At 42.7% G+C, this 25574-nt stretch overlaps 1 protein-coding gene across 1 annotated transcript; it reads right to left on the reverse strand.

Moving 5' to 3' along the window:
* Nucleotides 1-24714, reverse strand: Aadat (aminoadipate aminotransferase). The gene is made up of 13 exons (XM_038326539.1): nt 24469-24714; nt 23405-23573; nt 19394-19526; nt 16326-16400; nt 12539-12748; nt 10310-10375; nt 8501-8583; nt 7965-8061; nt 6032-6093; nt 4723-4787; nt 2531-2637; nt 1167-1268; nt 1-323 (listed from the first exon to the last, which is right to left on the reverse strand). The coding sequence occupies exons 1-13, from the start codon at nt 24533-24535 to the stop codon at nt 282-284; spliced, it is 1278 nt and encodes a 425-aa protein (XP_038182467.1). The 5' UTR covers nt 24536-24714; the 3' UTR covers nt 1-281.
* Nucleotides 24715-25574: the final 860 nt, after the last annotated feature.

Here is a 25574-nt window from a genome sequence, read left to right on the forward strand (position 1 = left end):
TTAATTTCAAGGAAAATTTATTGGAAATTATGAAACAGCTATAGTGTTCTTTACAACAAAATTTAATCTTTTGTGAGTTGAAAATTAATTAAAAGGCAAACGGAGATCAGAAAAACATTCTTGCACTTCAAAGTTGTTCAGTTATATTGCTACAGATGCACAGATGCACCGCGTTTCATGATCTGGATCCATTCTGTCAGTCAAACAGGAACACCCATTCTTCAACAAAGTATGGAAATAATATATTTAAAAATTATGATATAATTCCTAATCTGATTTCTTCATAAAGACTCTTTTATGAGTTGGGCCAATCTCTGGAAGGCCTAAAATGAAAAAGAGATAAGAATTGAGGACATTAGGATGTTACTCTTGGAAGCTCTTTGGTAACTCTGGAGCTTTAAGAACCCCCTGAAGCTGGGTAGGACTGGGAAAAGCAAGGGTGACAAGGGTGCTGTCCGGGCAGAACGCCCCCGGAGTCACTGGGGTGTGGATAAGCATACACCGGGCTTATACACATTTCCAGAGTTTTTAAAATTACAGCTTACACACATCATTTTCTACTTTATGTAGTATAAATATTTTGTATTTTCATATATTCTCTCATCTGCAAACATTACCTAGAATTTGGACCGCTCAAATCTGTGCATATGTAAAGTCGAGCAAGCTTATAGACAACATTTTAGTAACATGAGAAGCAAGTAAAAAGAGCACATGCATGCGTGTGCGTGTGTGTGCGCGCACACTTCTGAAGATCAAAGGCAATGCTTGGTTAATACCTCTTCCTTTTGTGTTCTTCTGCACACAGTCTAGATCTTTTAAATCTGTTTTTCTTCTTAGAAATAGACCAATGGCTTATGATTTTCCTGTCATTTATGTGATCCCAAGAAGAAAGGGAAAAGGTTCTGCCCCAGAACCCAGAACCTGATGGAAACCCTTCCCTTAGTACAGCTCAGGAAGTCCCGGCCTGTTACTGGCATGACAACAAACGTTAACTCTAGTTCAGTCTCATTTGCTTACAGATGCCTGGCAATACTTCATGACTGGTTCACTAAAAGCCAGCTTTTAGAGGTGTAGGAAGCCAGACATTACATCATTTCTGACTGTCAAGGGGCACACACACATCCAAGATCAGAGCCAGGAGGCTGTGGCCGAAGGGCATAACTCACAATGTCCATCTGCTCTGGAGTGACCAGAGAGAAGGAGGCTCTGAAGAAGGAAGTGGGGGCTGAGCTGTCGATGAAGAAGCCATTGCCAGGAACAAATAAGACCTGTGCAAGGGAGAGGAACATAAGTGAGCACAGCAGTGAAGGAAAACAAAGAAAACTCATAGAAATGTAGTGTTATTGTGGGGAGGAATATTTTAAGCTTAAAAGCCATTATTGAAATAATACATCACAATAGAGAACAAAAATATACATACACTAGCCTGAGTGCATAGAATCGGGAAAAGTATTCAACATTGATATGACCAACGCTATTTCTTCCCCACATATAAAGAATGCATAGTATATGAGAAGAAAACACCAAATTTAAATGTTCATCGGACAGGTTAAAAAGAAATGGTAAAAATAAAGATAAGCGGCTAACCTATCTACAAATGTGATATGAACGCAATCCTTTGAGATTTCTAACTGGGAGCCGAAAGACAACTAGATATTGGCCTAGCAAAGAGCGGGGACAGTATTTGAGGGAGAAACCTGGAAACGTAAAGGCCCCGGGAAAGGAGGAAAATGGTACGTTTAGGGAAACTGAAAGGATGCAGATGTTGAATGCAGGAAGATAAGAATGTTAGTACGTGTGTCCGAATGGGTGCCGAGAGCAGCAAACTGCTCTTCTTGTGACCACGACGGCAGGGTGCTCACTCCCTCTTCATCCTAGACATACGCACACTTTATTCCCCTTCCTGACTATTCCGTTTTCTTCTTTCCCTCCCTCCCTTCCCTCTCTTTCTCTCCCTTTTCTTCCCTCCCTCCCTCCCCTCTCTTTCTCCCCTTCCTTCCCTCATCCTCATTTTCATGCTGGGGGTTGAACCCAGGACCCCACACATTCTAAGAGTGCACTTGGCCCTCCCGGTACCCTAGCTACTCCTTTCAATATTTTCCTTTATAATTGTTGTGGTCATAGTGCCTCTTCACAGCAAGAGAAACCCTAACCAAGACACCTGGATTACGCTGCCTGGCCAGAAATTAATGTCTCTCGCTGGCCCAGGAAAGGGTTCTGGCTGTTTTTATCAATAAATTACTGGGCATGTAAGACACCCAAAGCTACACGTGTGGTAAGGAGTGGCTCTGAACTCAAAGCGAAGGTGGATGTCTGAACCTGGTCGCTGATGAGAATGACTGTATTTTCATCATTGTAGCCAATCTGAATTGTAACTTCAATATTTATCAAAATTTAACAATGAGACAATATTATTCCTAATATCCCAACAGCACACGAGCCTGGGCCATAAGATATCTTTTCATTGTATTCAAAGAAATCAGTTCAGAGAAATAGTGTAAATATCCTGTTGGCCATCTCCCATTTTTACCTCTTTTTTAAGAGCCTTCTTTTCAATCAGTTCTTTTGTATCAGAGATCCCCTTCACTTTAATCCACAGAAACATCCCGGCGTTGGGAGCATGCCATTCTGCCAAACCTATGAACAAAAGAAGACAGCGTCTCTAGACATTTCTGATGACACCAAACTGACAGTCCCAACAGCACGGGGGCAGTGACTGTAAACAAGGACTTCTGGACAGTGTGTTTCTGTGAAAGCTTCTCAAACGTACGACTTGATGAGATTCCCCCGAACTGATGTTCTGCAGTAAGGGGCTGAGTGAAGGGACACAGTAGCTCCTGGGAGCAGTGAGTGCAGTCAGCCTTCAGAGAGAGCATGGGGTTGGGGGGTGTCTCTCTGTCACTCAGACTGATGCTCACACCTAAGACAAAGGGCTGTTTCAATTTTAAAGTCGATCCTTATTCTTTCTGAAGTCACCGGGGATTTCATAAATCCTGTTACTTACAGATGCCCAAATGGATTAATTTCTGCAGAACTGTAATTAATTAAATTCAAGAATTCCAGATGTGTTTACAAGCTTTGTGTGTATTATGATAGAAAAACTAAGGAGGAGGGACAAGTATTTTGATTTTAATTACTTAAAAAATCTTGACATTACTATTTCGTCCCCACTCCTACACAACGTGGTAGGACAGTGCTCTGATCATGCAGATATAATTCTGCTTTAAATGAAGACTTTACAGAAAGTGATATATGACAGACATAGGCATTGTTGATATTTTGACTTACTAATCTTTACATCATTTGCCCTCCCCCCAGTTTTTTTTTTGTTTTTCTTTTTTGAGACAGGGTTTCTCTGTAACAGCCCTGGCTGTCCTGGAACTCACTCTGTAGACCAGGCTGGCCTTGAACCGACAGAGATCTGCCTGCCTCTGCCTCCCAAGTGCTGGGATCAAGGGCATGCGCCACCACCACCTGGCTATCATTTGCACTTTTAATGGTATAATTAAAGTCAGGTAATTTATCCATCTTCTTTCTATAATAAAAGACCATCCTAAATTCAAAGCAAAAATAGAAAATATTAAACAAATATGTGTGGCTAATGAATAGAAGGCAAAGAATTTTAATGAATTTAAGATTTTAAAATTATACTATACCACTTGCCTTTATTTGAGCTTAGTTAGAAACAAAGTATTTCAGGAACAAAATTTTGGAACAACTAAAACTTTCTGAAAGTTTTTGTGGAAGATGAGTTTTATTCAGCAGCAGGCAACATTACTTGTTAACTTTTTGACTGAGCTTTTTTGTTGTTTGTTTTGGTTAATCTTCTTAGAACCACAGAATCTGGGGTCAACACTGCAGCCCAGCTGGTAGAGTGCTTGTCTTGAGTGCACGAGACCCAGGTTCTATTGCCAGCACCTCCTAAACTGGGGGTGCTAGTACACGCCTGCAATTTCAGCCCTTGGAAAGTGGCGGAAGGGAGGATCAGAAGTTCAGGGCCAGCCTGGGCTTCAGAGCCTATCTTTAACAAATATATTGTGGCAGGTGGCAGAGATGGTAGAGGTCAAGGGTTAACAGTGTGGCACTTGTACCATTCTTCTTAGGCCAGCCTCTCCTCTACAAGAAAGTGTCTACACTACAGTCTACACTGTGGGAGCCTGCCATGATAAGCTAAATATGAGCAGATCACCCAAAGGAAGTTCTTTACTTCCAACCTTTATCACCTGCCACAGTAGGACTCAGCCGTGGATAAATTTAATGGAGGCCTGAGTCTCAGTAGTTTACCCCGAAGCAATACCTGGTTGCAGGAAGAACCACAAACTGAGATTACCTGAGCACCACCCAAGAACAGACCAATCAAAGGAAATGCCTAAATTTCAACAGCTGTAATCACCTGCCAGTGCACTTCACCAGGACAACCCTAGACAAATGTCAGCCAATCAGGGGTTCTGAACCTCAGAAACCCCTCACCTTTACCTTTCTTACTATAAAAACCCAACTCTAACTGAGCTGGGGACTTTCCGTTTATTCCGCATTTGCAAACTTGCATAAAATAAAGACTCTCTGCTTTTACATACGGGACTTGGTCTCCTTGTTGGTTTTTGGTGGACTTTGCAGATTTGGGCATAACACACACCAGAACTAACCACAGGCCATGTCTGTCATCCACCCCAGAGGTGCGATTGCTTGTATTTATATTAATGCCAAATGTTCCCCACTCACCACTTAACCACTTGTCTGCAGCTGCCAATATCGCACTCCTCTGGTCCCTGTAGAAATCAATAGTTCTGGAAGACAAAGACAAGACATTGAGTTCAGAACCAGACACAGTTTGCGAGGACTTGATTTTGTGCTTTCATCAAAATGTTGACTGCTTCATAAGAGAACACTGTAGTGCTTTGACATGTGTCCTGAGAAACTTAAAAAACTTCCTTCCCTTTTTGTTATAGAAAAGTTAAATTATAAAAATGAACAGAGCGAAACCCATTTCTCTATAAAATATGGGATATAGATGCAGCGGAAGTAGCAGGACAGACCTCTGTGTTCAGCAGCTGAAGTTATGTCGCCTTCGGTTATGGAGAAGGCTTGAGACGGAAGGAAGCTGTACTGCAGTGCTGAGTCACGGGTCTGGGAAGGGGACCCAGTTCCTGCTAATCTAAGTGGCTCAGGAAGTACCACACTCACATCACAAAAGCAATTCACGACCAGTTCCCATGCCCTGTGCCCTTAGCTGATTATCAAAGAAGATGTTTATATGTGTGGGTTGATGTGGGATTCTCCCCTATATGCTGAAAATATATTTTATCACCATTGGTTAAGAAAGAAGCTGCTTTGGCCTATGGCAGGGCAGAATATAGAAAGGTGGAAAATCCAAGCAGAGATAGAGAAGGAAAGAAGGTGGAGTCAGAGAGAGGCCATGTAGCTGCCCAAGAAGCAAGGTAACAAACCACAAGCCTTGTGGTAAAATATAATAGAAGTGGGTTAAGATGTTAGAAGCTAGAAGTCTTTCAGCTAAAACAGGGACCCTAACCTGGACCTGGTGTGGTGTGGTTGGGCAATAGTTCAGGCCAGACCTTGAATGCTGCTGAGCAGACTTTCTATGTGAAAAGCAACTAAGACAAAAAGACAATTCTGTGTGTGTGTGTGTGTGTGTGTGTGTGTGTGTGTGATTTTGGACACTGAAGAAAAAAGAATGACGGGGATAGAGAGATGGCTCCATGACTAAGGACAGTTGCTACTCTTGCAGAGGACCGGGGTAGGATTTCCAGCACATATGTAACAGCTCATAGCCATTTCATAACTAGTTCAGTGTGTAACTCTGGTTCCAGGGGATCCAGTGCCCTCTTCTGGCCTCCCAAGCACTGGGCACGTGGTACGTAACATATACAAGCAAACGTTCATACACACAAACTACAGATAAATAAATCTTTAAAAGAGAAGGAAAAATAATAAACCAGTACGTGGCGTCATTTGTACTTTGTATTCCGTGCTCCTATTTTGCTCACAGGTATTTTAACAACCGACCCAATACCTGTCAATATGAGCCAGGAAGCCGTCTTCTCCCCATTGGTATAGAAGCTGTGATATCATGAGCTGGAAGAGAGAGAATGGCCGTGATGTCATCATTAATTCTTAAATGAACCGAAGTTGTACTTTCTAAACACAGAAGACAACTGTTACACATAAACACACGGGAAGATCCAACAAGGAGCCTGGGTCAGACCTGTGACTTCAATAAACTCATTAAAGCCAGGACAGCAATACTCAGGCTCAGTTAATAAAATGCTCACTGTATAAGCATGTGGGTCCAAGTTCAGGCCCTAGTACCTTTGCACAGAGCTGAGCACAATGGTGGGCACTGACGACCCCCTTGCTGGGGGTTGGGTAGGGTGATTGCTGAGGTCTGTTAGTTACAGTGAGAGATCTTGCCTCAACGGACAGCTGATGCTGACCCCTGGCCTGGACCTGCCCGTTCACACACAAATGGCCACATACACACAAAAAACAAAAGCAAAAAGAAAGCAAAACCTCCTCAAATCCAGAACTTCATCGTATGCTAGGCTCGGCTATCACTTACTAATAGATCTGTCTATTTGGACCTTCATGAGGATTAAGGAAGGTTAGTTCTGTTTTGCTGATGAGGAAACTGAAGCACAAAGCTTAATTTTCTTCATGTCAAACAACTGATCATAGTTTGGCTTCCAAGACAGATTTCAGCTCCGGATCCAGGCTGTTGGCTGCTGGACTACAAGGCCTCTGCAAATTTGAAAACATATGTAATATTCTCTTTCTTTCCTCTTGGGTTGTGTAAGGATCAAACCCAAGACCAAATCACTGTTAAGTGTATACTAAAACAAGTTATATCCTGAGTCCTCCAAACATATACAGCAGGTGTATTCTATTAAATATTGAGAGATTTTCTATTTAAAATGGAAGCGCTCTAAAAGTTATAATAATTTTTTGTTGATAAAATATAAAAATATGAGAAAAGCTCTTTGGTAAAATACCAGGATGTTTATATTATGTAGAATATAAACCAAATGTCCTGTGAGATATAAACTTCTCGTTTTGAGGGCCAAAGATATGGTACAGTCAGCAAAGTGCTTGCTATGAAAATACAAGGACCCGAGTCCAGATTCTCCCAGTGAAAAGCCAGGCACAGCACCTGGAACCTGCGATCCCAGCACTGGGGAGGTGGACACGGGTGGATCCCTGGAGCTTACTGGCCAGCCAGTCTAGCCAAAAAGCTGAGCTCCAGGTTCAATGAAAGACTGTCTCAAAGAATAATGTGGAGAGCAATTAAGGAAGACATCTAGTGCCGACCTTTCATCTGTGCACACGGTGCACACACGTATGCTCACCCAGTCCACATGTGAGCATACACACGAACAAATGCAAGCATGCACAAAAGAAAAGATCTCGTTCTCAAGACTAATAATTCCCAAATGCAGTACCTTTTCAAAGCTTGAGAGGAAATTCCTGTACAATCTTACTACTTAACTTTATTTTAATTAAAATGCTTTCTGATGAACGATTTTGGAAGCAGTTGAGGACTGGGCAGAAAACACCCTAAACAGGGTTATTTCTTCACATCATTATAAATTCCAACACAAGAAAGCCAAAGTTTGAATTACTTCATTAAATTTAGTTCCATAGGGTTTTTTCCCACACTTATTGACTGACTTTTAGTGTTCTCCACAGACAGATGAGTCTGCCCTGGTTCATAAGGACTCTGGGAAGGCAGCGCTTGGCTTAAAGGATTTCTCATTTGCTACTTAGATTAAACCCCTCTGGGTGCTGGTCTGCTCATTCTGTCTTGAAGCTGGAGATTCAGCATTTGATTTTTCTTCCCTATCGGCTTAAGTTAATCTTATTTGTCTACATCTGATTCTGATTAACAACAGCAACAACAACAACAACCACAACAATAACAACCACCACTACCCCCCTAAAGTTGCACTTACCTGTGAGAGAGTACAGGGATGCAGCGATGAGACTTGTGTGTGCAAAACAATCCTCTCTATCAAGGACTTGGGGCCCGTCATAAACCCTACTCTCAGCCTGCACAGAAAGAGAGAAAGCTTTATACTAATCCCACATCAGCAAGTAATAAGAATCTAGGAAAAGAGAGATGACCTGGGGACAAAGAGATCTTGATGACTTAAATATTCTAGTCAAAGTACTTTCTTCTTACTTCAGAAACACTTAAATTTAAGTATATATTATAAAACAATGTGAGTATCATTAAGAATTTCTAAACATGGTATTTTAATACCAGTTTCCAAAGGGTGCTTGTTCACCCTCCTACAGCTTAGACTACTAGCCAAGCATCCCTGAATACTGGAAATTATAATACTCATTGTAAAAATAATACTCAAGTAAAATAATCACATGCCTATTAATGAGTTTCAGGCAAGTGGAATACAAGCCTTCTAAATGAGAAGAAATTCTTGAACTAAAAGATTTGAGGTGAGCATCATGTTAGAGATGCAAGCCTTACCCAGAGGAGATGATCTTTGAGAAGGTGTCAGCTCTGATCACACGCCCATCCACATCCATGGAGAGAAAGGTTGGTACCCAGGGCTGAAAATAGGAAGAAAACCACTGTTGGCATGCAAGCTCTGATCACTGCAAGGTTGCTTTGCACATAGTGGAACAGGCAAACAGCAGTAGCCTGGGCACACACCGCAGCAATGTCTTACCTTGTTCTAGGCCCTAAGACCTGCAATGTATGTGTTCTTATACTAGTGTCTGTCTGATCTCAGGATTTCTCTGCTAAGTACACTCACAAAGGTTTCCTTATTGGCTCAAGAAGTCATTACTACGGATTTGGAGAAACTTCCAACAGGTCCTCTGTCTTCCCCGGCATTGAAGTCTGGGGTTATTAGATTTAGGGTAAGGACTCAGGGGAAATGAGCTCAGATACAGTGGCTATCCTTGGAACTGACTAGAAAGCCAGAAACCGCTGTGAATGCAGGTGAGAGGTTTAGTTAATGTTGCATACTGACATGGAAGGGGCTCTAGCCATTCTGAGCACAGCAAACATGGCTCTGCCAGGCTGTCCTCTTCTCCCCATTCTCTCTGCCTTGTTAAAAACTTTTAGATTACATCCCTAAAGCTTGCCTCCAAGGTCTACTCCCTTATTTGGCTACCCCCAACCCACCAGGCTGACTATTAAAGTCTGGCTAACAAAGTATTGAAGTTCAGCAATCAAAAGCCCCCTTTGGCTCTCCTAATTAACACACCCAATTAAAATTGAATATCTCATCCTAACACAGGGTTTCCTCTTTTACCTTATAGACTGTTGTTTGCCTGTGAGCCATGTCTGTCTCCTCTCTCCGAGAGACAGTCTTTTGTCCTGCCCCCATCCTCCAGAGCAAGCACCTCTTCTCTCTCTCCCTTGCTCTTTTCCTTTTCTCCCTCATCCTCTACCTCCTGTTTTTGTCTCTTACTCCCTGCCCTCTGTTTTTCTAGGGCAAATACATCTTCTTTGTTGCTTAGAACTTGATCTCGGGGGGTCCTGAGCTGACTTTTCCTTAGAAACACTAAGATTTTCTTTGAACGTAGGGCCAAGTGAGAAAGAGGTTCATGGTCACACTCAGGGAGGGAGAGCACGGAAAACCATGCTTTGCAAAAACTATGTAGCAAAGAAGTTTTGTGTCTTCTCAGTAGATGTCAATGGTGGAACTGTATCCAATCAGAGGAAGGGCTGGATGTCTGCAGTCCTGAGGACATGCCCTGGTTAGGCCCTGGGGCATGGACCATCACTACGGTCTGCTGGAAAGCTGTTATCATCATGAAATGCAGACACACTTACAGTGAGGATGACTTCACACACCCTTGATCCTCCAGATAAGGTTCAGAGTAGCTGACAAGGGTACAATTATGTGGCTGCAGTGCCTTCTCCATCTATGGAGAACTTTGAGTACAGCCCTACTTTGCTTTCAGCTTGAATACCACCTCATTCCCCCTTAGCTATCAGGCTAATCAGGCACCGTTACCAGACTGAAGGTGAAATACAAGATGAAACCTATGCAATGTCTGAGGCTAATATGAAATAGGATCTGGAGTTCTGCACCACCAGCCTACTTGGCTCTGCTTGTTTAAATGGATCTCTCAGACAACTAGCTACTATTCCAAAGGCAGCTAATTTCTAGAAGAAGCATTGATACAAAAAAGAAAACTGACAAAACTGGAATATTGCAAAACCAGAGAGCTCACTAACGATTCACGTTCATTGACTCAAGTCAGGTTCACGTCCAATGAAGCTAATAACTTAGCACAAATGATCTTTCGTAAGTCTACATACCTTGTTAAACTGGAGAAAGTAGTAAGGATCATCTTCTATTATGAGGAAATCATATTTTCTTGCAAGCTAAAAGGTTAAAACAATATATTTATTCCTTAAGAACTGTCTAAAATGAAAATTTATGGAATCACCATTCTTTGTTCTTGCTCCTTTATTCATGAACCCATCCATTCAGTTCCTGTTATCTCAGACCTTGCGGCTGGGGATGAATGAGCTTCTAAAGGCGCTTTTTCCCATGCAAGGCAAGATATGCATATGTCAGTTGGATAATGAATAAGGATTAAAGGAGGTCACATCTGAGGAAGAGTTTTAGGACAGCATGCCGGCTAGTCTCAGGTCTACTTCACACAAGCTAGAATTATCTTAAAGGAGGAAACTTCAAGTGAGAAAATGCCTCCATAAGATACAGCTGGAAGGCATTTTCTTAGTGATTGATGTGGGAGGGCCCAGCTCATTGTGGATGGTGTCATCTCTAGACTGGTGGTGCTGGCTTTTATAAGAAAGCAGGCTGAGCAAGTCAGGAAGCAGCACCCATTCATGGCCTCTGTGTCAGATCCTGCCTCTGGGCTCCTGCCCTGTTTGAGCTCCTGTCCTGACTTCCTTTGATGAAGAGCTGTGATGTAGAAGTGTAAAGCAAACAACCCCTTCCCTCCCCACGTTGCTTTGGTCATGGTGGTCATCACAGTCATAGTCAACTCTAAGACAGAAGATTTCTCAGGCCAGACTTCCGGGGAGCTCTTCTGGACAAGGTAACAAAACTCAAGATGATCAAGATGATCAATTAGTTATTAAAATATTGGGGAAGAGGATTCTAGACTGAGGGATGAGTGAAAGGAGGGATCGTGGGGTGAACAAAAGTGGGGGATTAACAGACATAAAAGGAGAATATGGCTTTGGCATTTGGGGAGAAGCTAAGAGAGGAAGAGAGGAAAGGAGAGGGAGGGAGAAAGAGAGAACGGAATAATGGCATCACACAGCTTTCCAAACTTATAATGGAATTATTTAACTTTTAGAATTTTGAAAGTCACAAGGCAGACTTTTTGTTTACCATACCCAAGGGCCCAGGACTGGTTGTCATGCAAACAGTGACCAGATAGACACGAGGAATCAAATGCAACAGGGTGAGTGATGATGTCATGCGGTCACACAGTGAGGAGAGATGGTGGCTTAGGAAGTGGAGCTAGGAGTAGTGGTGGAGAAAAAGGATCAACTTAGAAGAACTTGGTGGTGGGGTCCACAGGACGAATCGCGTATAAGAAGGGAGAAGTGAGAACAGAAAGAGAGAAATGAAGGGAATTGGTCATGGACACCCCCATGCTGGAGAACATGGTGGGGTAGGTTGTACAGAGAGGTTTAGGGGTGGGGCTAGGGAAAAGCCGGGATATTTGGGGCCAGGTTAAGTCTGAAATCACAATGACACACAGTTGTAGTTCAAGGTAGAGGTGCAGCTAAGCAAGGGGGACATCATCGTATGCAAAATGAAATTTATAGCCATGGGACCGGATACTGCTACTAGGGAAATATGTAGATAGCACAGCTCAGGAGAGAGCCTGGGAGATAAAATGGATTATTACTATCAAAAGCAATGTCTTGAACATTTATGCTGTCCAGGAAAAGGCACTGGTTGAAATCTGGCTGTGATTCCACAGCGCACAGTTAGGTTCCATGTAGCTAAATGGTGCTTAACACTTATTTTTAGAGCAAGTTGTAGGGAAGGTTAGGGACTCGGGGACAGCAGAAGCCTTACAAAAGGTGTATCTTATTTCTTCAGTTTTATGTACATCTCTGTACATGCTTAATATTAAAAAAAGGCAAAAGTACAGGGCAGCATAGGCACCTACAGAGATTTTAGAAAGAAGAGTCCTCTATTGGTTTTTTAATTTTTTGTAGCCCAGAATGATGATAAGTAGCAAAGAGCCAGAACAAGTCTAAAATAGAGGGAAACACAAGCATCCAGTAATAAATAAAATAGAGGGAAACACAAGCATCCAGTAATAAAAACCAAACGTGTTCTCAAAGTAGGTGGTTAAGAACGCTGCTTTTCATGTATTAAAATACCAATTAAATGAAAGGAAATCCAGGGACAAAAGTTGTGGAACCTCGGCATAGATGGAGGAGTCCCTTTTATTAGAAGGTGTCTTCCCTGGAAACAAGAGGGCAATAGGAAAATCAGCCCCCCAAAGGGAAAGAAGAAGCCTGACCACACACTTGCCACCCTCTCGGAAATACCTCATAGATTTCCTTCTTGCGGGCATTTGTCAAAGAGTTGCCTGTAGGGTTGTTGCCATTTGGGACAGTATAAAGAAATTTTGGAGTCTTTTTCGTGGGGTCCTTGGCATCTTCTGGATTCCATCGGGAAAGTATTTTTCTGAGACCCTCTGGAATAATCCCATGCTCATCACTGGGGACGTTAATAATGTTGCCACCCAATGGTTTCATCTGCAGAGGACAAAAAGAAACCCAAGAATACAGCATGATTACAAAAACGCAAGCACCATTATTTTCTAAACGTATCAAGAACTGTGCCATCCATGCCCTTAAGCATGTGAACTGTACTTAGGTCCAAGCTCCAGAGGGTTAGGCTGTATATTGTAATCCTATTATTCCTCTGAGGTCAGCAACAGCTGCTGTCTATTCATCCCCACGGGAAGGCTTGCACTTCTTAGCCTCGCCTGTGTTAAGCTTGGTCATGTGTGTCTTACTCCGGTTCACAGAAGGTGAGCCGCAATTGATGTGCTTTTTTCTCCTAAGCAGGGACTTTAAAACACCAGCTCTCGGTTGTCTATGTGTTTCCCCATTTGCTCCACGACTGGCAACACGCCAAACAGAGGGTGTTCTGTGAGGTTGGGGCTTGGAAGGAAGATGCCAGGGAGCAGGCTGCATGGCTTTGAGGCGGTGTGTGGAGGGAGAGAAATAAAGCTCGGGAGCTGGCAGTGCTCAAGACTTGCCTCTTCTTACTGAATCATCTTACAAGAGAGAGGACTGGTTTATTGCTACCCATGGGCAATTATAGGTGATACCACATGCATGCTGCAGTGCTGTGACCTAGTGAATGAGCAGAACTATCTAAGGAAGGACAGGTTATTTTTATTTTTAAGATTTATTTATTATGTATACAGTGCAGGCCAAAAGAGGGCACCAAGTCTCATTACAGATGGCTGTGAGCCACCATGTGGTTGCTGGGAATTGAACTCAGGACCTTTGGAAGAGCCATCTCTCCAGCCCCGAAGGATAGGTTTATATGGGCTCATGGTTTCAGGGATTTCCATCCATTGTGGCAGGGAGAGCATAGAGGAGCAGAACAGCCTCACATGGTGGTGGTCCAGAAAAGAGAGAGAGGTTGAGGGAAAGGGGTAGAGGTAGAGGCAGGGGCAGGGAGTACGGGGAGAGAGGGGAAGACCTATGGGGAAGAGAGAAGAGAGAGAGAGAGAGAGAGAGAGAGAGAGAGAGAGAGAGAGAGAGAGAGAGGAGAGAGAGAGAGAGAGAGAGAGAGAGAGAGAGAGAGAGAGAGAGAGAGAGTTCTCAGGCATTACATTCCTCTAGGCAGATTGGTAAGATTGATGGTTAGGAGGTTCTTATTATGAGTGGAAATAGTGTCCTCCACAGATGTGGAGACCCACAGCCAGGAATTACTTGGAGAAAGAATCTAAATTGGAGGTCTCCATCAAATCTCTCCACTCAGAGTTCAGGAAGTCCTGTGAAAGATGAGGTGGAAAGATGGTTAAGAGCCAGTGGGGGTGGACAGCAGGAGAACACGGGCCTATGAATCAACTACGCAAGGCACATATGAGCTTCCAGAGACTGAAGCAGCAAGCACAGAACTCCATGGGTCTACACCAGTTCCTCTGAGTGTATATTATAGCTATTAGCTCAGTATTTTTATGGGATTCCTGGCTGGGAATGAGTGGGTCTCTGACTCTTGTGCATGCTCTTGGTACTCTTGTCTGTTGAGTTGCTGTGTCCAACTTTGATATGAAAGTTTCTGCATCATCTTATTATGTATTATTTTATCATGTTTGGTTACTTCTTAGAATTCTTTTCTAATGGAAGACAGAAAAGGAGTGGATTGGGAGGGGAGATGGGGAGAAGCTGGGAGGAGGAGGAGGTGGGAAACTATAATCAAGATATATTGCATGATAAAAGAATCTATCTCCAATTTTCAGTTCTACCACCCTAACAGTGTAGACAAGTAGATCTAATTATTCTATATGACGAAGAGAATTCCCATGCTTCTACGACAGGGAAAACTGCCAAAGTTCCTAGAACCATTCGCCGTATCGCTGGACAGTTTTGAATTCTCTCCTGGTTCCGGCTGTACTTCTCTGCCTCTGATCCACTTTGTGGACATAACCACAAAGTTGGATGCCCCGAACCAATCTAACAGTCAGTGACAAGGCAGATAATATCCCTGTTCTTGCATGCTGCAGTCCTACTGTCTTAACACTGGAGCAGAAACTCCCAACTGGACCATACTGGTGTAGACTTATAGTAAGCTCACATGTAACATGGTTACATTAAGCTCTTGGTGATGGAAAAGCAAGTTTTTGTAAACTAAGTCACATTTGATATAAAATATTAAGAATTGGACACGTTTTTATACAGTGTAATTTTAATACATACTCCTTAATTCTCTAAAGAAAAATAGGGCATGCTCAATATGTTGCATACACCTTTTAGGAGGAGCCTCTGGGTCACAGATGAAGATGTTAATTATAATTTATAGTGGACAGATGCTATCTTTTGTCTGTTTATATCCTCACACTGCTGTGAATTCAAAGAAAAACAGCACCCAATCCGATCTGGTTTGGAAATGAATGTGCCCTTTACAGAACATATCATTTCAAACACCAAACTATATCGTAAGTCTACAAATAGGAAGGTAGCATCTCTCCTCGTGCAACACAGTATTTGAAGTCAATAAGTTCCAGGAAGCACAAATGGCTTCAGAGCACACTCACTCACACATAATCACCACTACCTTTGCCTGAAACTCAGCCACAGCTCAAGTTAACTTAATAATATGACCTAAAAATGCCCAGATCAAATGAAATAGAGTTAGTCAAAATAATTCCATTTACTTAAACTTTCTTTCTAGACCTACCTCTCAATCCCACTTTGTCTTTTCCATAACTCCTCTCCTGAATGTTTCGAAACATATCATGGTGCTATAGGTATAACTTATTTCCTGTAACATAAATCGATAATTTCTGCTTGGTGCCGGGAACTGGAATATACTCTTCCTCCACTCCTTTGTAGTTCATTGCTGCTGAGAGTGAGTCACTAAAAATGTTCACGGGATTCCAGACAACTTCACTGAAACCAAAGACTCTTTAAAATCAATTTAGTACAGAGCGCACCTTTTAAAAATTGATCTACTTTCCTGTGTTGTGCATGCGCGTGCGTGCGTGGTTTCGTGCATGTATAGACCCAAGGTTGATGTTAGGGGAATCACCCTCTATCAGTGTTCAACCTTATTCATTACGCCAGGGTCTCTCAACCAAATCAGAATCCATAGCTAGTCTAGATAGTCAGTTTGCTCTGGGGTTTCGCAGGCTCTGCCTTCTGAGTCTGGAATTACAGATAGACCTCGCTCCCACCAGAACTGACTTGGATTCTGGGCAGCTGAACTCTTGCTCTTTCCTTGCACGAGCCAACATTCTAATCCACGAAACATCTCCCCAGCCCTCTAAACTGCCTTTTTAAAAAACACAATTTTCTTTTTCTTTTTAAAACAGCAGCTTTGATCTTACTGTTTTGATGTTAATGTGATTAATAGCATATCACGCACTCAGAATTCAGCTGTCACACAAAATCAAGCATCCTGTTAAATTGTGAGCTTTACTGTGAGAAACAGATTTAGGGACCAAATGACTGCAGAAGCTAATAAGCCACACATGACACTACTGAGCCTTGCTGCAAAGCTTAATAGAAGAACTTGTCTCTTAAGAAGGTCTTTGAGGTGACAGGCATTCTAAAGGGCTATAGAGACTTGCTGTTTTGTAAAATATGTACTCACAGCATAAAGGGTTCCGGGAAACAAAGGTTCGTTTACGAGGATAGTGTCTCCAGGGTTGATGAGCATTTCAAATGCCTGACAAAAGAAGCAGGGGTTAGCTCAGATAGAACAGCTCCCATTCTTAGAACATCTTTTCTTTTGTGCTTCCAGGATCTAGAGGGGAGTTGGAAATTTTTCCATAAGGGTTAGGTGATAACTATTGTGTGAGCCATAGTGTTTCTGTTGCAGCAGCTGCTCATCTGTCCTCTGTAGTGAGAGAGCACCCACAGGCAATGTGTAAGTAAACGAGAGTATCTGAGTGCCAATAAAACTTTATTTACCAACTTAGCTAATGGTTCGGCTCCTAAAATTCATCTCTTTCTTTTATTGCTTTTTGGAAAACGTATTAGATGTCGATTATGAATCAGGCCAGGGAAGAGTACTACAGATAAAATCCTTGGCAAAATGGCCAGGCTCCTACTCTCTTATCCTCTAGGAGAGCTAGACATAGACACTAACCAGATAATCATCTCAATAGAGGGGCCAAATCCGTGGCAATGCCGTTAGGGTCAGGTGCCCAACATCATGGACTTTGGCACTCAAAGAACTTTGGTAAGACTTCGGTAAAGAAGTGATGTCCTAGTATATCTAGAGCTAGTATATATAGGGATAAGTGACAATTGATATCTTTTAATAAACCATAAACCGGGAGACTTCTGGGACTTGAAGTGAAGTATAAAGAGGAGGAGGAGAGAGCGAGAGAGTGAGAGAGCGAGAGAGTGAGAGAGTGAGAGAGCAAGAGAGAGCGAGAGCGAGCGAGAGAGCGAGAGAGCGAGAGAGCGAGAGAGCGAGAGCGAGAGAGAGAGAGAGCGAGAGAGCGAGAGAGAGAGAGAGAGAGAGAGAGAGAGAGAGAGAGAGAGAGAGAGAGAGAGAGAGAGAGAGATACCATTGATGTGGGCAAACAGCGACTACACCACGTAACCATTCAGGCCATAGAAGGTGATTAAGGACTTTAGAAGGGAGAAGAGAATAGGATGAGCCACGTTTTCAGAGATGCACTTTTGGAAGATTGTTCTGACTACAGTCTAAAATAGTACGAGAAGATGGACAAAGAGGTGGGAAATTTGGAGGACTGTTGGGAATTATTGATATGACCCTAGGGGTAGGCACAGGTAGTCTGAGATAGAGAGGTGGCAAGGCAGGGAAGGCCTGAGAGGTCTTTAGGGAATAAAAACCAATGGGGCATGCTTGTGGGCCGTGAGATTTTTAGTGCCAATCACGTAAACACAGGACCAAAGAGGCGCCTGTACCTGGTCGAGAGGAGCTGTTGAGTTTAGTTTTGTTTTTCCTGCTTTAAACATTCTGCTACAGTGTTAGGCAGACAATGGACAAATGCATTTGGGAAGCGCGTGGAAGTGGTGGGCATGCGCTTCATCACGCGTGTGTGAACAAAGGCATCCAGATGCGGCACGCAGATACACTCAAGGACTGAGGTGCGACTCCAGGGAATCAGAGCTAAGGCAAGGAGGAGAGAGGAAAGGAGGCTACACAAGTCTGACGGAGGAGAGTACAGGCTGAGAGAGCTGGAGTGTCCCAAAAGGACGGAGTAGGCAGTGCTGCCAAGCAGTGCTTAGCAGTTAGGTGTGACAATGTTTGGTGGTGTGGACTGTGTGAAGACTCCTGATGTCGTGCACTGCAGACCAGAGTTTGTGTAGGGTCTAGCACTATTCGACTGTGTTTGAGCCACAGAACAACAATCCCCCACCTTCTGCTGTACCACAGTCCCATCCTCAAGTCTTCCTCCCTGGCAGTTTAAAAGCCAATGTATCACAATAAAACAGAGGGCCATTTTCAACTGGGCCAGAGGACTTAACTTTTGTTCTCCAATCTGACCTGATCCTTCATCTATTTTTACTGTCCTGACCTTTTGACATCTGATAGAAAACATTCTCCTCCTAATGGACCTGGCCTTCAGGAGGCATCCTGTCACCAAGCAGACAAGCCCAGTGTCTGACAGGTGTCTTCACCACACAAGGAAGGAGGAGGCCAACAAACACTAAATGGATCAGCTGAAAGGGGAGCTGCACCTCCCCTTTGGCACTGATTACAGGATAGAGATTAGAAGTGGGGGAACTCTCAAGGGCTCACCCCGACTGAGGAGCTAGTGGCTGTTGATGACTTCTGGGAGAGAAGATTGTCCTTCTGGTGTATTTGGCTGCTGGTTGGTTGCCCACATGCCAGTGGATGGCTCTGCTGCACCCATGCATGATGAGAGCATTAACTGAACTTAGCTAGTTATTAAAAAAAAGAGAAGAATGTGAATTCGAAAGGAAGATGTGTTTGAGGGTTTAAGAGAATTCGAGGAAGAAAATGGGGGGTGGTGAATATGACCGTTTTTCATTGTGGTAATTTAGAAAATTCTCAAAGGATAAATTAAAAAATAAAATAGCTTTAAGAGAAATAAAAAAATCTATTCTTAACCTAGCCTGATAGCATGAGGTTAAATGGTTTAAAAATATATGAAGGATGTAAATATAAGCATAGACCAGTTACTATGGAACACATGGAACAAAAATTAAACCAGATTCTTGTCGTGATTTCCATAATAAAGTCACTTTTACTAACTTCCTTTTTTGATATGACTGGAATTGTAACAGAAAATGAAGAAACAATTTTCTGTCTCTTTCCCCAGGGAAGGTCACAATGTGCTTTTTAAAGGGAGTCATTTCTTTGAGAGAGCTCCTAACTATCAGTTCATAGAATCACAGATGTTTCTCCTCTGGCAAACATCTACACAGGAGCTAATTGTGGTTCTTTTTCTAAACACATAAAGAACTGGTTGTTTGATTTCTCTTATCTATTGATTAACCAAAACCATTTGTACCTGACTTTTGTGGACCATCAATCTTCACCCCTCTGATCCTCATCCTATCTTTTGACTTTGAATTTCCTGCTTATTATCCCAGGTGGAGAGAAAAAGGCTTACAAGTAGCCCACAAAACACAATCCACTTACAGTGTGTGGGAGATGACCACATTTAGGAGTGTGCTTGCTTCTGCACAAAACCTTCCTTCTCCTTCCGTTCTTACCTTACAGAGACCGTCCTGGCACCCGGAGGTGATGCAGAGGTCCATCTGTCCTTGATTGGGTGGGTAGTGGACAGTGGGAGGATTATGCAATTTTACTTGCAACTGTTTTAGCCAGGACAGAAGTTCTGGAATTCTAAGGCATACAATGCATTTTAAAATTTATGGTCATAATAATCGTAGAAATAGTAGGCAGAGAAGAAATAGTGACTTAATATCAAACTCATTATACATTCAATTTAAAAATCCCTCAAACACCTTTCAGCAATTTCAATATTCCCACTTAAAAAATGGTACAATAGCATGAGACATTAAGCGATTCACATAAATTCAATCAGCCAGAAATTCACATAAAGCCAGTCATTTACTCCATGTATCAAGCTTGATTCTACATTCTACTTATATCAAAGCCTGAAGTCTTGTTTCCCCCTTGGACATTACATAGTAGAGTCTTTGTGACACTAGGAAGATTACTGTACGCCATCTAGATGTTTGCCCAATTCATGTTCACATTAATTGCACGATTTCAACAAACTCTTCAAACGCAGGAATTTTTGTTTGTTTTGATTGTGTATATAGCCCAGGCTGGCTTTGAGATGATGCATATTCCACTCTACATTTAATAAAATATTACATAAAGAATTAATAAATTAACCTTTATCATTGGGAGAAGACCAGCTAAAAGAAGTCTTAAAGCATATGGTTCAGTTTGCTTCCTGGCACTTAGACATTTGAACTTATGGAAACCATGTGTTTACGTTTAAAAGGAGACATCATAATGCCTGCCAGAAAACCAGGCAGCCATCACAGTTTTTGAAGCAGAAACCAAGAAACAAACACCCACCCAACAAAGACAAACCCAGAAATCTGCACCTAGGCCTATAAGCATCCCAAACCCAGATGCCTAGATGGTGTAGGAGGTCCGTCTTTCTGTGTGTTCTTGTATTGGTTAATGAATAAAGAAAACTGCTTTGGTCTGATAGGGCAGAACTTAGGTAGGCAGAGAAGACACAACTGAATTCTGGGAGGAAGAAAGCAGAGTCAGAGAGATGCCATGGATCTACCAGAGTCAGACGCTGGGAATTTTACCTGATAAGCCATTGCCACATGGTGATACACAGATTAATGGAAATGGGTTAAATTAAGATGTAAGAATTAGCCAATAAGAGGTTAGAGCTAATGGGCCAAGCAGTGGTTTAATTAACACAATTTCTGTATGGTTATTTGGGGCTAAGCTAGTTGGGCAGCCGGGCTCTCCTCCTACAACACCGAGACATTAGCATAAGAACACACTCGGGCAGTATACCTCCACCAGAGCCAGCTATCCTACCATAGCAAGCAATGTTCATCACAGCTGAAGCACAAGAAAAAGGCCTTAAAACCAACTAAATGAAGATGCTAGCCTTCCTGAAGGAGGAAATGAACAAATCTCTTAAAGCATTTCAAGAAAAAAACAAACAAACAAACATAGGAGGAAAGGAATAAAACTGTTTAAGACCTGAAAACGAAATAGAAGCAACAAAAACCAAACAAAAAACTAAACCAAAACAAAAATGACAATAACAATGAAAACCTAGCACAAACTGAGGAAATTTTGGAAATGAAAAATTGAAGAATTAGAACATGAACTACAGAGGCAAGCTTCACTAACAGAATGCAAAAGATTGAGGAGAGAATCTCAGGCATTGAAGATATGATTTTAAAAATGTACACATTGGTCAAAAATGTTAAATCTAAAGAAAAAATCCCCAACATAAAGCATCCAGAAAACCCGGGATATCATGAAAAGACCAAACCTGGCTGGATGGTGGTGGTACACCCTTTTAATACCAATACCTGGGAGGCACAGGCAGGTGGGTCTCTGTGTTCTAGGCCAGTCTGGTCCATAGCGCTAGATCTAGGACAGCCAGAACTACACAAAGACATCTTGTCTAAAAAAAAAAAAAATCACTCCCCCAAAGAAGAATGGAAGAGAGAGAGAGAGAGAGAGAGAGAGAGAGAGAGAGAGAGAGGACCAAAACTAGGGATAACAGGAACAGAGTAAGGAGAAGAAACCCAGCTCATAGGCCCAGAAAATATTTTTTTCACAAAATCCTAGAAAAAAATTTCTTAACCTAATGAAAGTAGTGCGAATAAAGGTTCAAAACACCAAATAGATTGGACCAGAATAGAAAATCCCCTTGCCATATAGTAATCAAAACAATAAACAAAGAACAAAGAAAGAATATTAAAAGCTGCAAGGGAAAAAGATCAAGAAATGCATGAAAGCGTATCTATTAGAATTACACCTAACTTTTCAACGGAGACTAAAAGTCAGAAAGGTCTGGACAGATGTGCAACAGACTTAAAGAGACCACAGAGGTCAGCCAGACGAATATATTTAGCAAAACTTTCAATCACCAAAGAAGGAAAAAGTAAGATATTCCATGATAAAGTCAGATTCAAACAATATCTATCTACAAATCCAGCCCTTATAGAAAGTTCTAGAAGGAAAACTTCATCCTAAGGAGGTTAACTACACCCATGAAAACACAGGAAACAAATAATCTCACACCAGCAAAAGAAGGGAAACACACACAGATACACACACCATCCCCTCCTCCACCACCACCACCAATAAAAGCATCAAGAAAAAAAACCCCACAGGAATCAACAATAATTGGTCTTTGCTATCTCTCAATATCAGTGGTCTCAACTGCCCAATAAAAAGACACAGACTAACAGTATTGGTGTGAAAACTTTCTGAACAGGCACTAAAATCAACAATGAATAAATGGGACCTCAAGAAACTGAAAATTCTGTAAGGCAAAGGATACCGTCAATTGGCTAAAGTGACAGCTGACCGAATGGGAAAAGATTTTACCAACTCCACATCCAATAGAGGACTAATATCCAAAATATATAAGTAACTGAAGAAACTAGATATCAAAAACCCAAATAATACAATTAAAAATGAGGTCTTCAAGAAAATGAGGTATTCATCAAATCCTTCCCATAAGAGCTCAGGAAATCCTGTGGAAGAGGAGGTGGAAAGATCGGAAGAGGCAGAGGAGAGGGAGGACATCTAGAGAACAGGGCCCTCTGAGTCAACCAAGCAAGGCACATATGAGCTCACAGAGACTGAGCAGCAAGCAGGACCTGCATGGGTCTGCACCAGGTCCTCTGCCTACACATTACAGCTATTAGCTTAGAATTTTTATGGGACTTCTGATTACAAGAACAAACTGGTCTTTGACTCTTGTGTCTGCTCTTGGGACATTTCCTGTTGGGTTGCTGTGTCCAAACATAGATATGAAAGTTTTTGACTCATCTTATACATTTTATTTTGTTGTGTTTGGTTATTATTGCTTAGAATCCTTTTGCTTTCCAATGCGACAGAAATGGAGTGGATTAGGAAGGGAAGGAATGTGGGGAGGAACTGGGGGGAGTGGATGGAGGGGAAACTATAAGCAGGATATGTTATATGAGAAAGGAATCTATTTTCAATACAAAAAAATAAAAATTACATTTGATTCTTTAAAAAAAAAAAGAAACATGGATCTGGAGAGAGGTTAAGAGCATTGCCTGCTCTTCCAAAGGTCCTGAGTTCAATTCCCAACAACCACATGGTGGCTCACAACCGTCTGTAATGGGGTCTGGTGCCCTCTTCTGGCCTGCAGGCATACACAGAGACAGAATATTGTATACATAATAAATAAATAAAATATTTTTTAAAAGAAACATCATTATTGTCCAAGGACTGTTTTATCTGTTTTCTCTCTTTTCTCACTACACGGCTTCATCTAGCATTCTTTTTAGTATCATACTCAGATCAAATAGTACATTCTTCTAGATTTTTCTTTCTCTGGCTTTCCCAGTGATTTAAAGTTGAAAACCAGTCCCTGGGAAGTGTGAAGCATTTAGTACTGATTTTGCTTTTAGCATTTGAAAATTTCTTCTCCAAATTGTTCAAGGACTAGGTCACTTTACCAGTGGGATATGGAAACAAGAATTTATCATCTATTGATAGCTTACCCATAGCTTGGAGAGTATTGAAGGGCTCTTCTGATTGTCTCTTCTTCAAATCGGATGGTGTTTCCGTTTCCAACTTTGAAACTAGCCTCCTTAAAGGGGAACATGTTTGGGTTCGGCGATCCAGGGGCCAGAGAGATCAAGGTTTTTGGTGCCTTGCTCATGATATCAACTATGACAAACACAGAAAAGAAGAAACTATGTCTACTGAAGCATATATAAACAGACAGTTCTGTATGCGTTATAGTCAACCATCATGCTTTACAACATCTCGCGATAGAACGTGCCGTGGCCTGAATGTGGATGTCTCTGACCAGTTCCTGAATTAGAATCTAGTACTCGATATGACACGTTAAAGATGGGTTTAGATCACGATAGCTCTGACCTCAGAAGCGGAATTGGTGTTCTTACGAAAGAGGCCACGCTGCAGCAAGAAGCATCATCAACCATTTGGAATTTCCCTCTTTGGGTACCTGTTGTGGGGGACTTCCCAGCCTCCAGGACCGAGAGAAGCGCATTCTTGCTATTTATTAAATCGCCCACTCATGCTAGCCTGACATAGTGGCCACTGTGCAGAGACCGAACGCTAGTCTAAAATAAACACAAAATAACTTTTTCTCGACTTCCTCACTTGTGGAGTGATAGAAGAATCCGGATGGTCAAGAAAACAAGAGAGGGTTTTGGAATCAAGCGAAGGGACACAGCGGCAGAAGGCCTTTCTCCACTTATCCTAGTACTCACGTGTGTGTCCCAGCTCCACCTCTGGCTCCCACTTCCCAGGCCCCTCACTCCACACCCATGCACCTCTGTCTTCCCTGCCCCACGGCAGACAGCTGAGCTTGTCCTTTTGGTTCAGCGTCTCCAACACCCCAGAGAAAGGACTCACTGCCTTGCTTCGCCTCAACCCAACTTCTTAGTGAACACATTTATCTATTCCTCCTTCATGACCACAGATTGTCTTCACCCTTGAATGAATGAGTGCAACCTAGCGGTCACCACAACAGTGCACCGTGCAGAAGAAAACTCCACTCTTGGAGACAAGGGGAGGCGCTGCCTATGTTTTTCACCTGTTGCTCTGATGGGAGAAGGCTTTCTGGCAATGCTGGTTGCCGTGAGGAACCGTGAGTAGTTCATGTCTGTTGGTCGCGTGGCGCAGGATTCGGAATAAAACGGTCGCTTAGAACGACCTCCCAGCTCACCGGGGAAGCACAGTTAGCTGGCCCTGCGGAATGCTGCAGAAAGCTACCCAACCTGCCCGGCTGCCGGCTGTCTTCGGTGTCTGCTCTCTAAATAGGCCCGGGCCAGGAGACAGCAGGGACAAAGTCCGTCTGCAGAGGGGATGGGCACCGCGACCGACGCTGGTAGATTGCAGTAGGCCATGCCCTCTCCCGCCCCGCGCACTGGCCTATGGCATCCAACCGCAGGGCGTGGCCCTAAAGCAGTCCACCCGCCAAAATGGGCGTGTAGGGACGAGGAAGGCCAGACCCCGCAGTGATGCACGATCGCAACAGGGATTAGTGCCCGAATCCATACAAAGGCAGCATGGACTCTTGACCTTGCAGCTCAGAGTCTCGCAACACAGAATCGCCTTTGAGTAAGGTTTTGTCCTGCCAGATCTTTGAAATGAGCCACTGCAATCGGATCTGATCTCAGGATCCTGGTCCTTCCGTGCCCTCTGGTGGTGGCTTTGTGACACTGCAGCCGGTACTGTAAGAGGCGCTCAACCTGGTAGTCCAGTACCAAGGCTGCGCTAAATTCTCATTTCCTATTTTCTTTAATAAAACTCTTGGCATTCTTTGACAGGTCTTCAAGAAGATTCAGATTAATTCCACTATTTTCTCCAATATATGAATCCGGTATAATGAGCGGGGAGAGGTGAACCCCAAATTCGAAGATGCATTCTGAAGTCTCGGTGTTTTCTCCTGTTGAATTCCAGAGCATTCACTTGTGTAAGAGTTCCGGTTGGAAATGTGTTGCATATGGTGGAGATAAAACTATGATCAAGTATGATCTCATGAGTTACCAGGCCGATGGCCTTAAAAAGAGAAACTGTCTTAGGTTCATAATCATTTAAAGGAGAAGGATACAGTGAATAAATCCCACAGGGAGGTCGAGCTGTCTGGACCGCGAGTTCCAGAATTATTAAACAGCTGAAAACACAAGAGTTTTTCTC

Source organism: Arvicola amphibius, chromosome 4, assembly GCF_903992535.2.
Source record: "Arvicola amphibius chromosome 4, mArvAmp1.2, whole genome shotgun sequence".
Lineage (NCBI taxonomy): Eukaryota > Metazoa > Chordata > Mammalia > Rodentia > Cricetidae > Arvicola > Arvicola amphibius.

What these genes read in the sequence shown, in the direction of transcription:
- Aadat (XM_038326539.1), bottom strand. Translation starts at nt 24,535, where the DNA reads ATGAACTACTCACGGTTCCTCACGGCAACCAGCATTGCCAGAAAGCCT. An exon ending in ACTTTCTCCAGTTTAACAAG is followed by an intron (nt 8,584 to 10,309) that starts GTATGTAGACTT and finishes TCCTATTTTCAG; the next exon opens with CCCTGGGTACCAACCTTTCT. An exon ending in CTCCAGAGCAGATGGACATT is followed by an intron (nt 324 to 1,166) that starts GTGAGTTATGCC and finishes TTTTCATTTTAG; the next exon opens with GCCTTCCAGAGATTGGCCCA.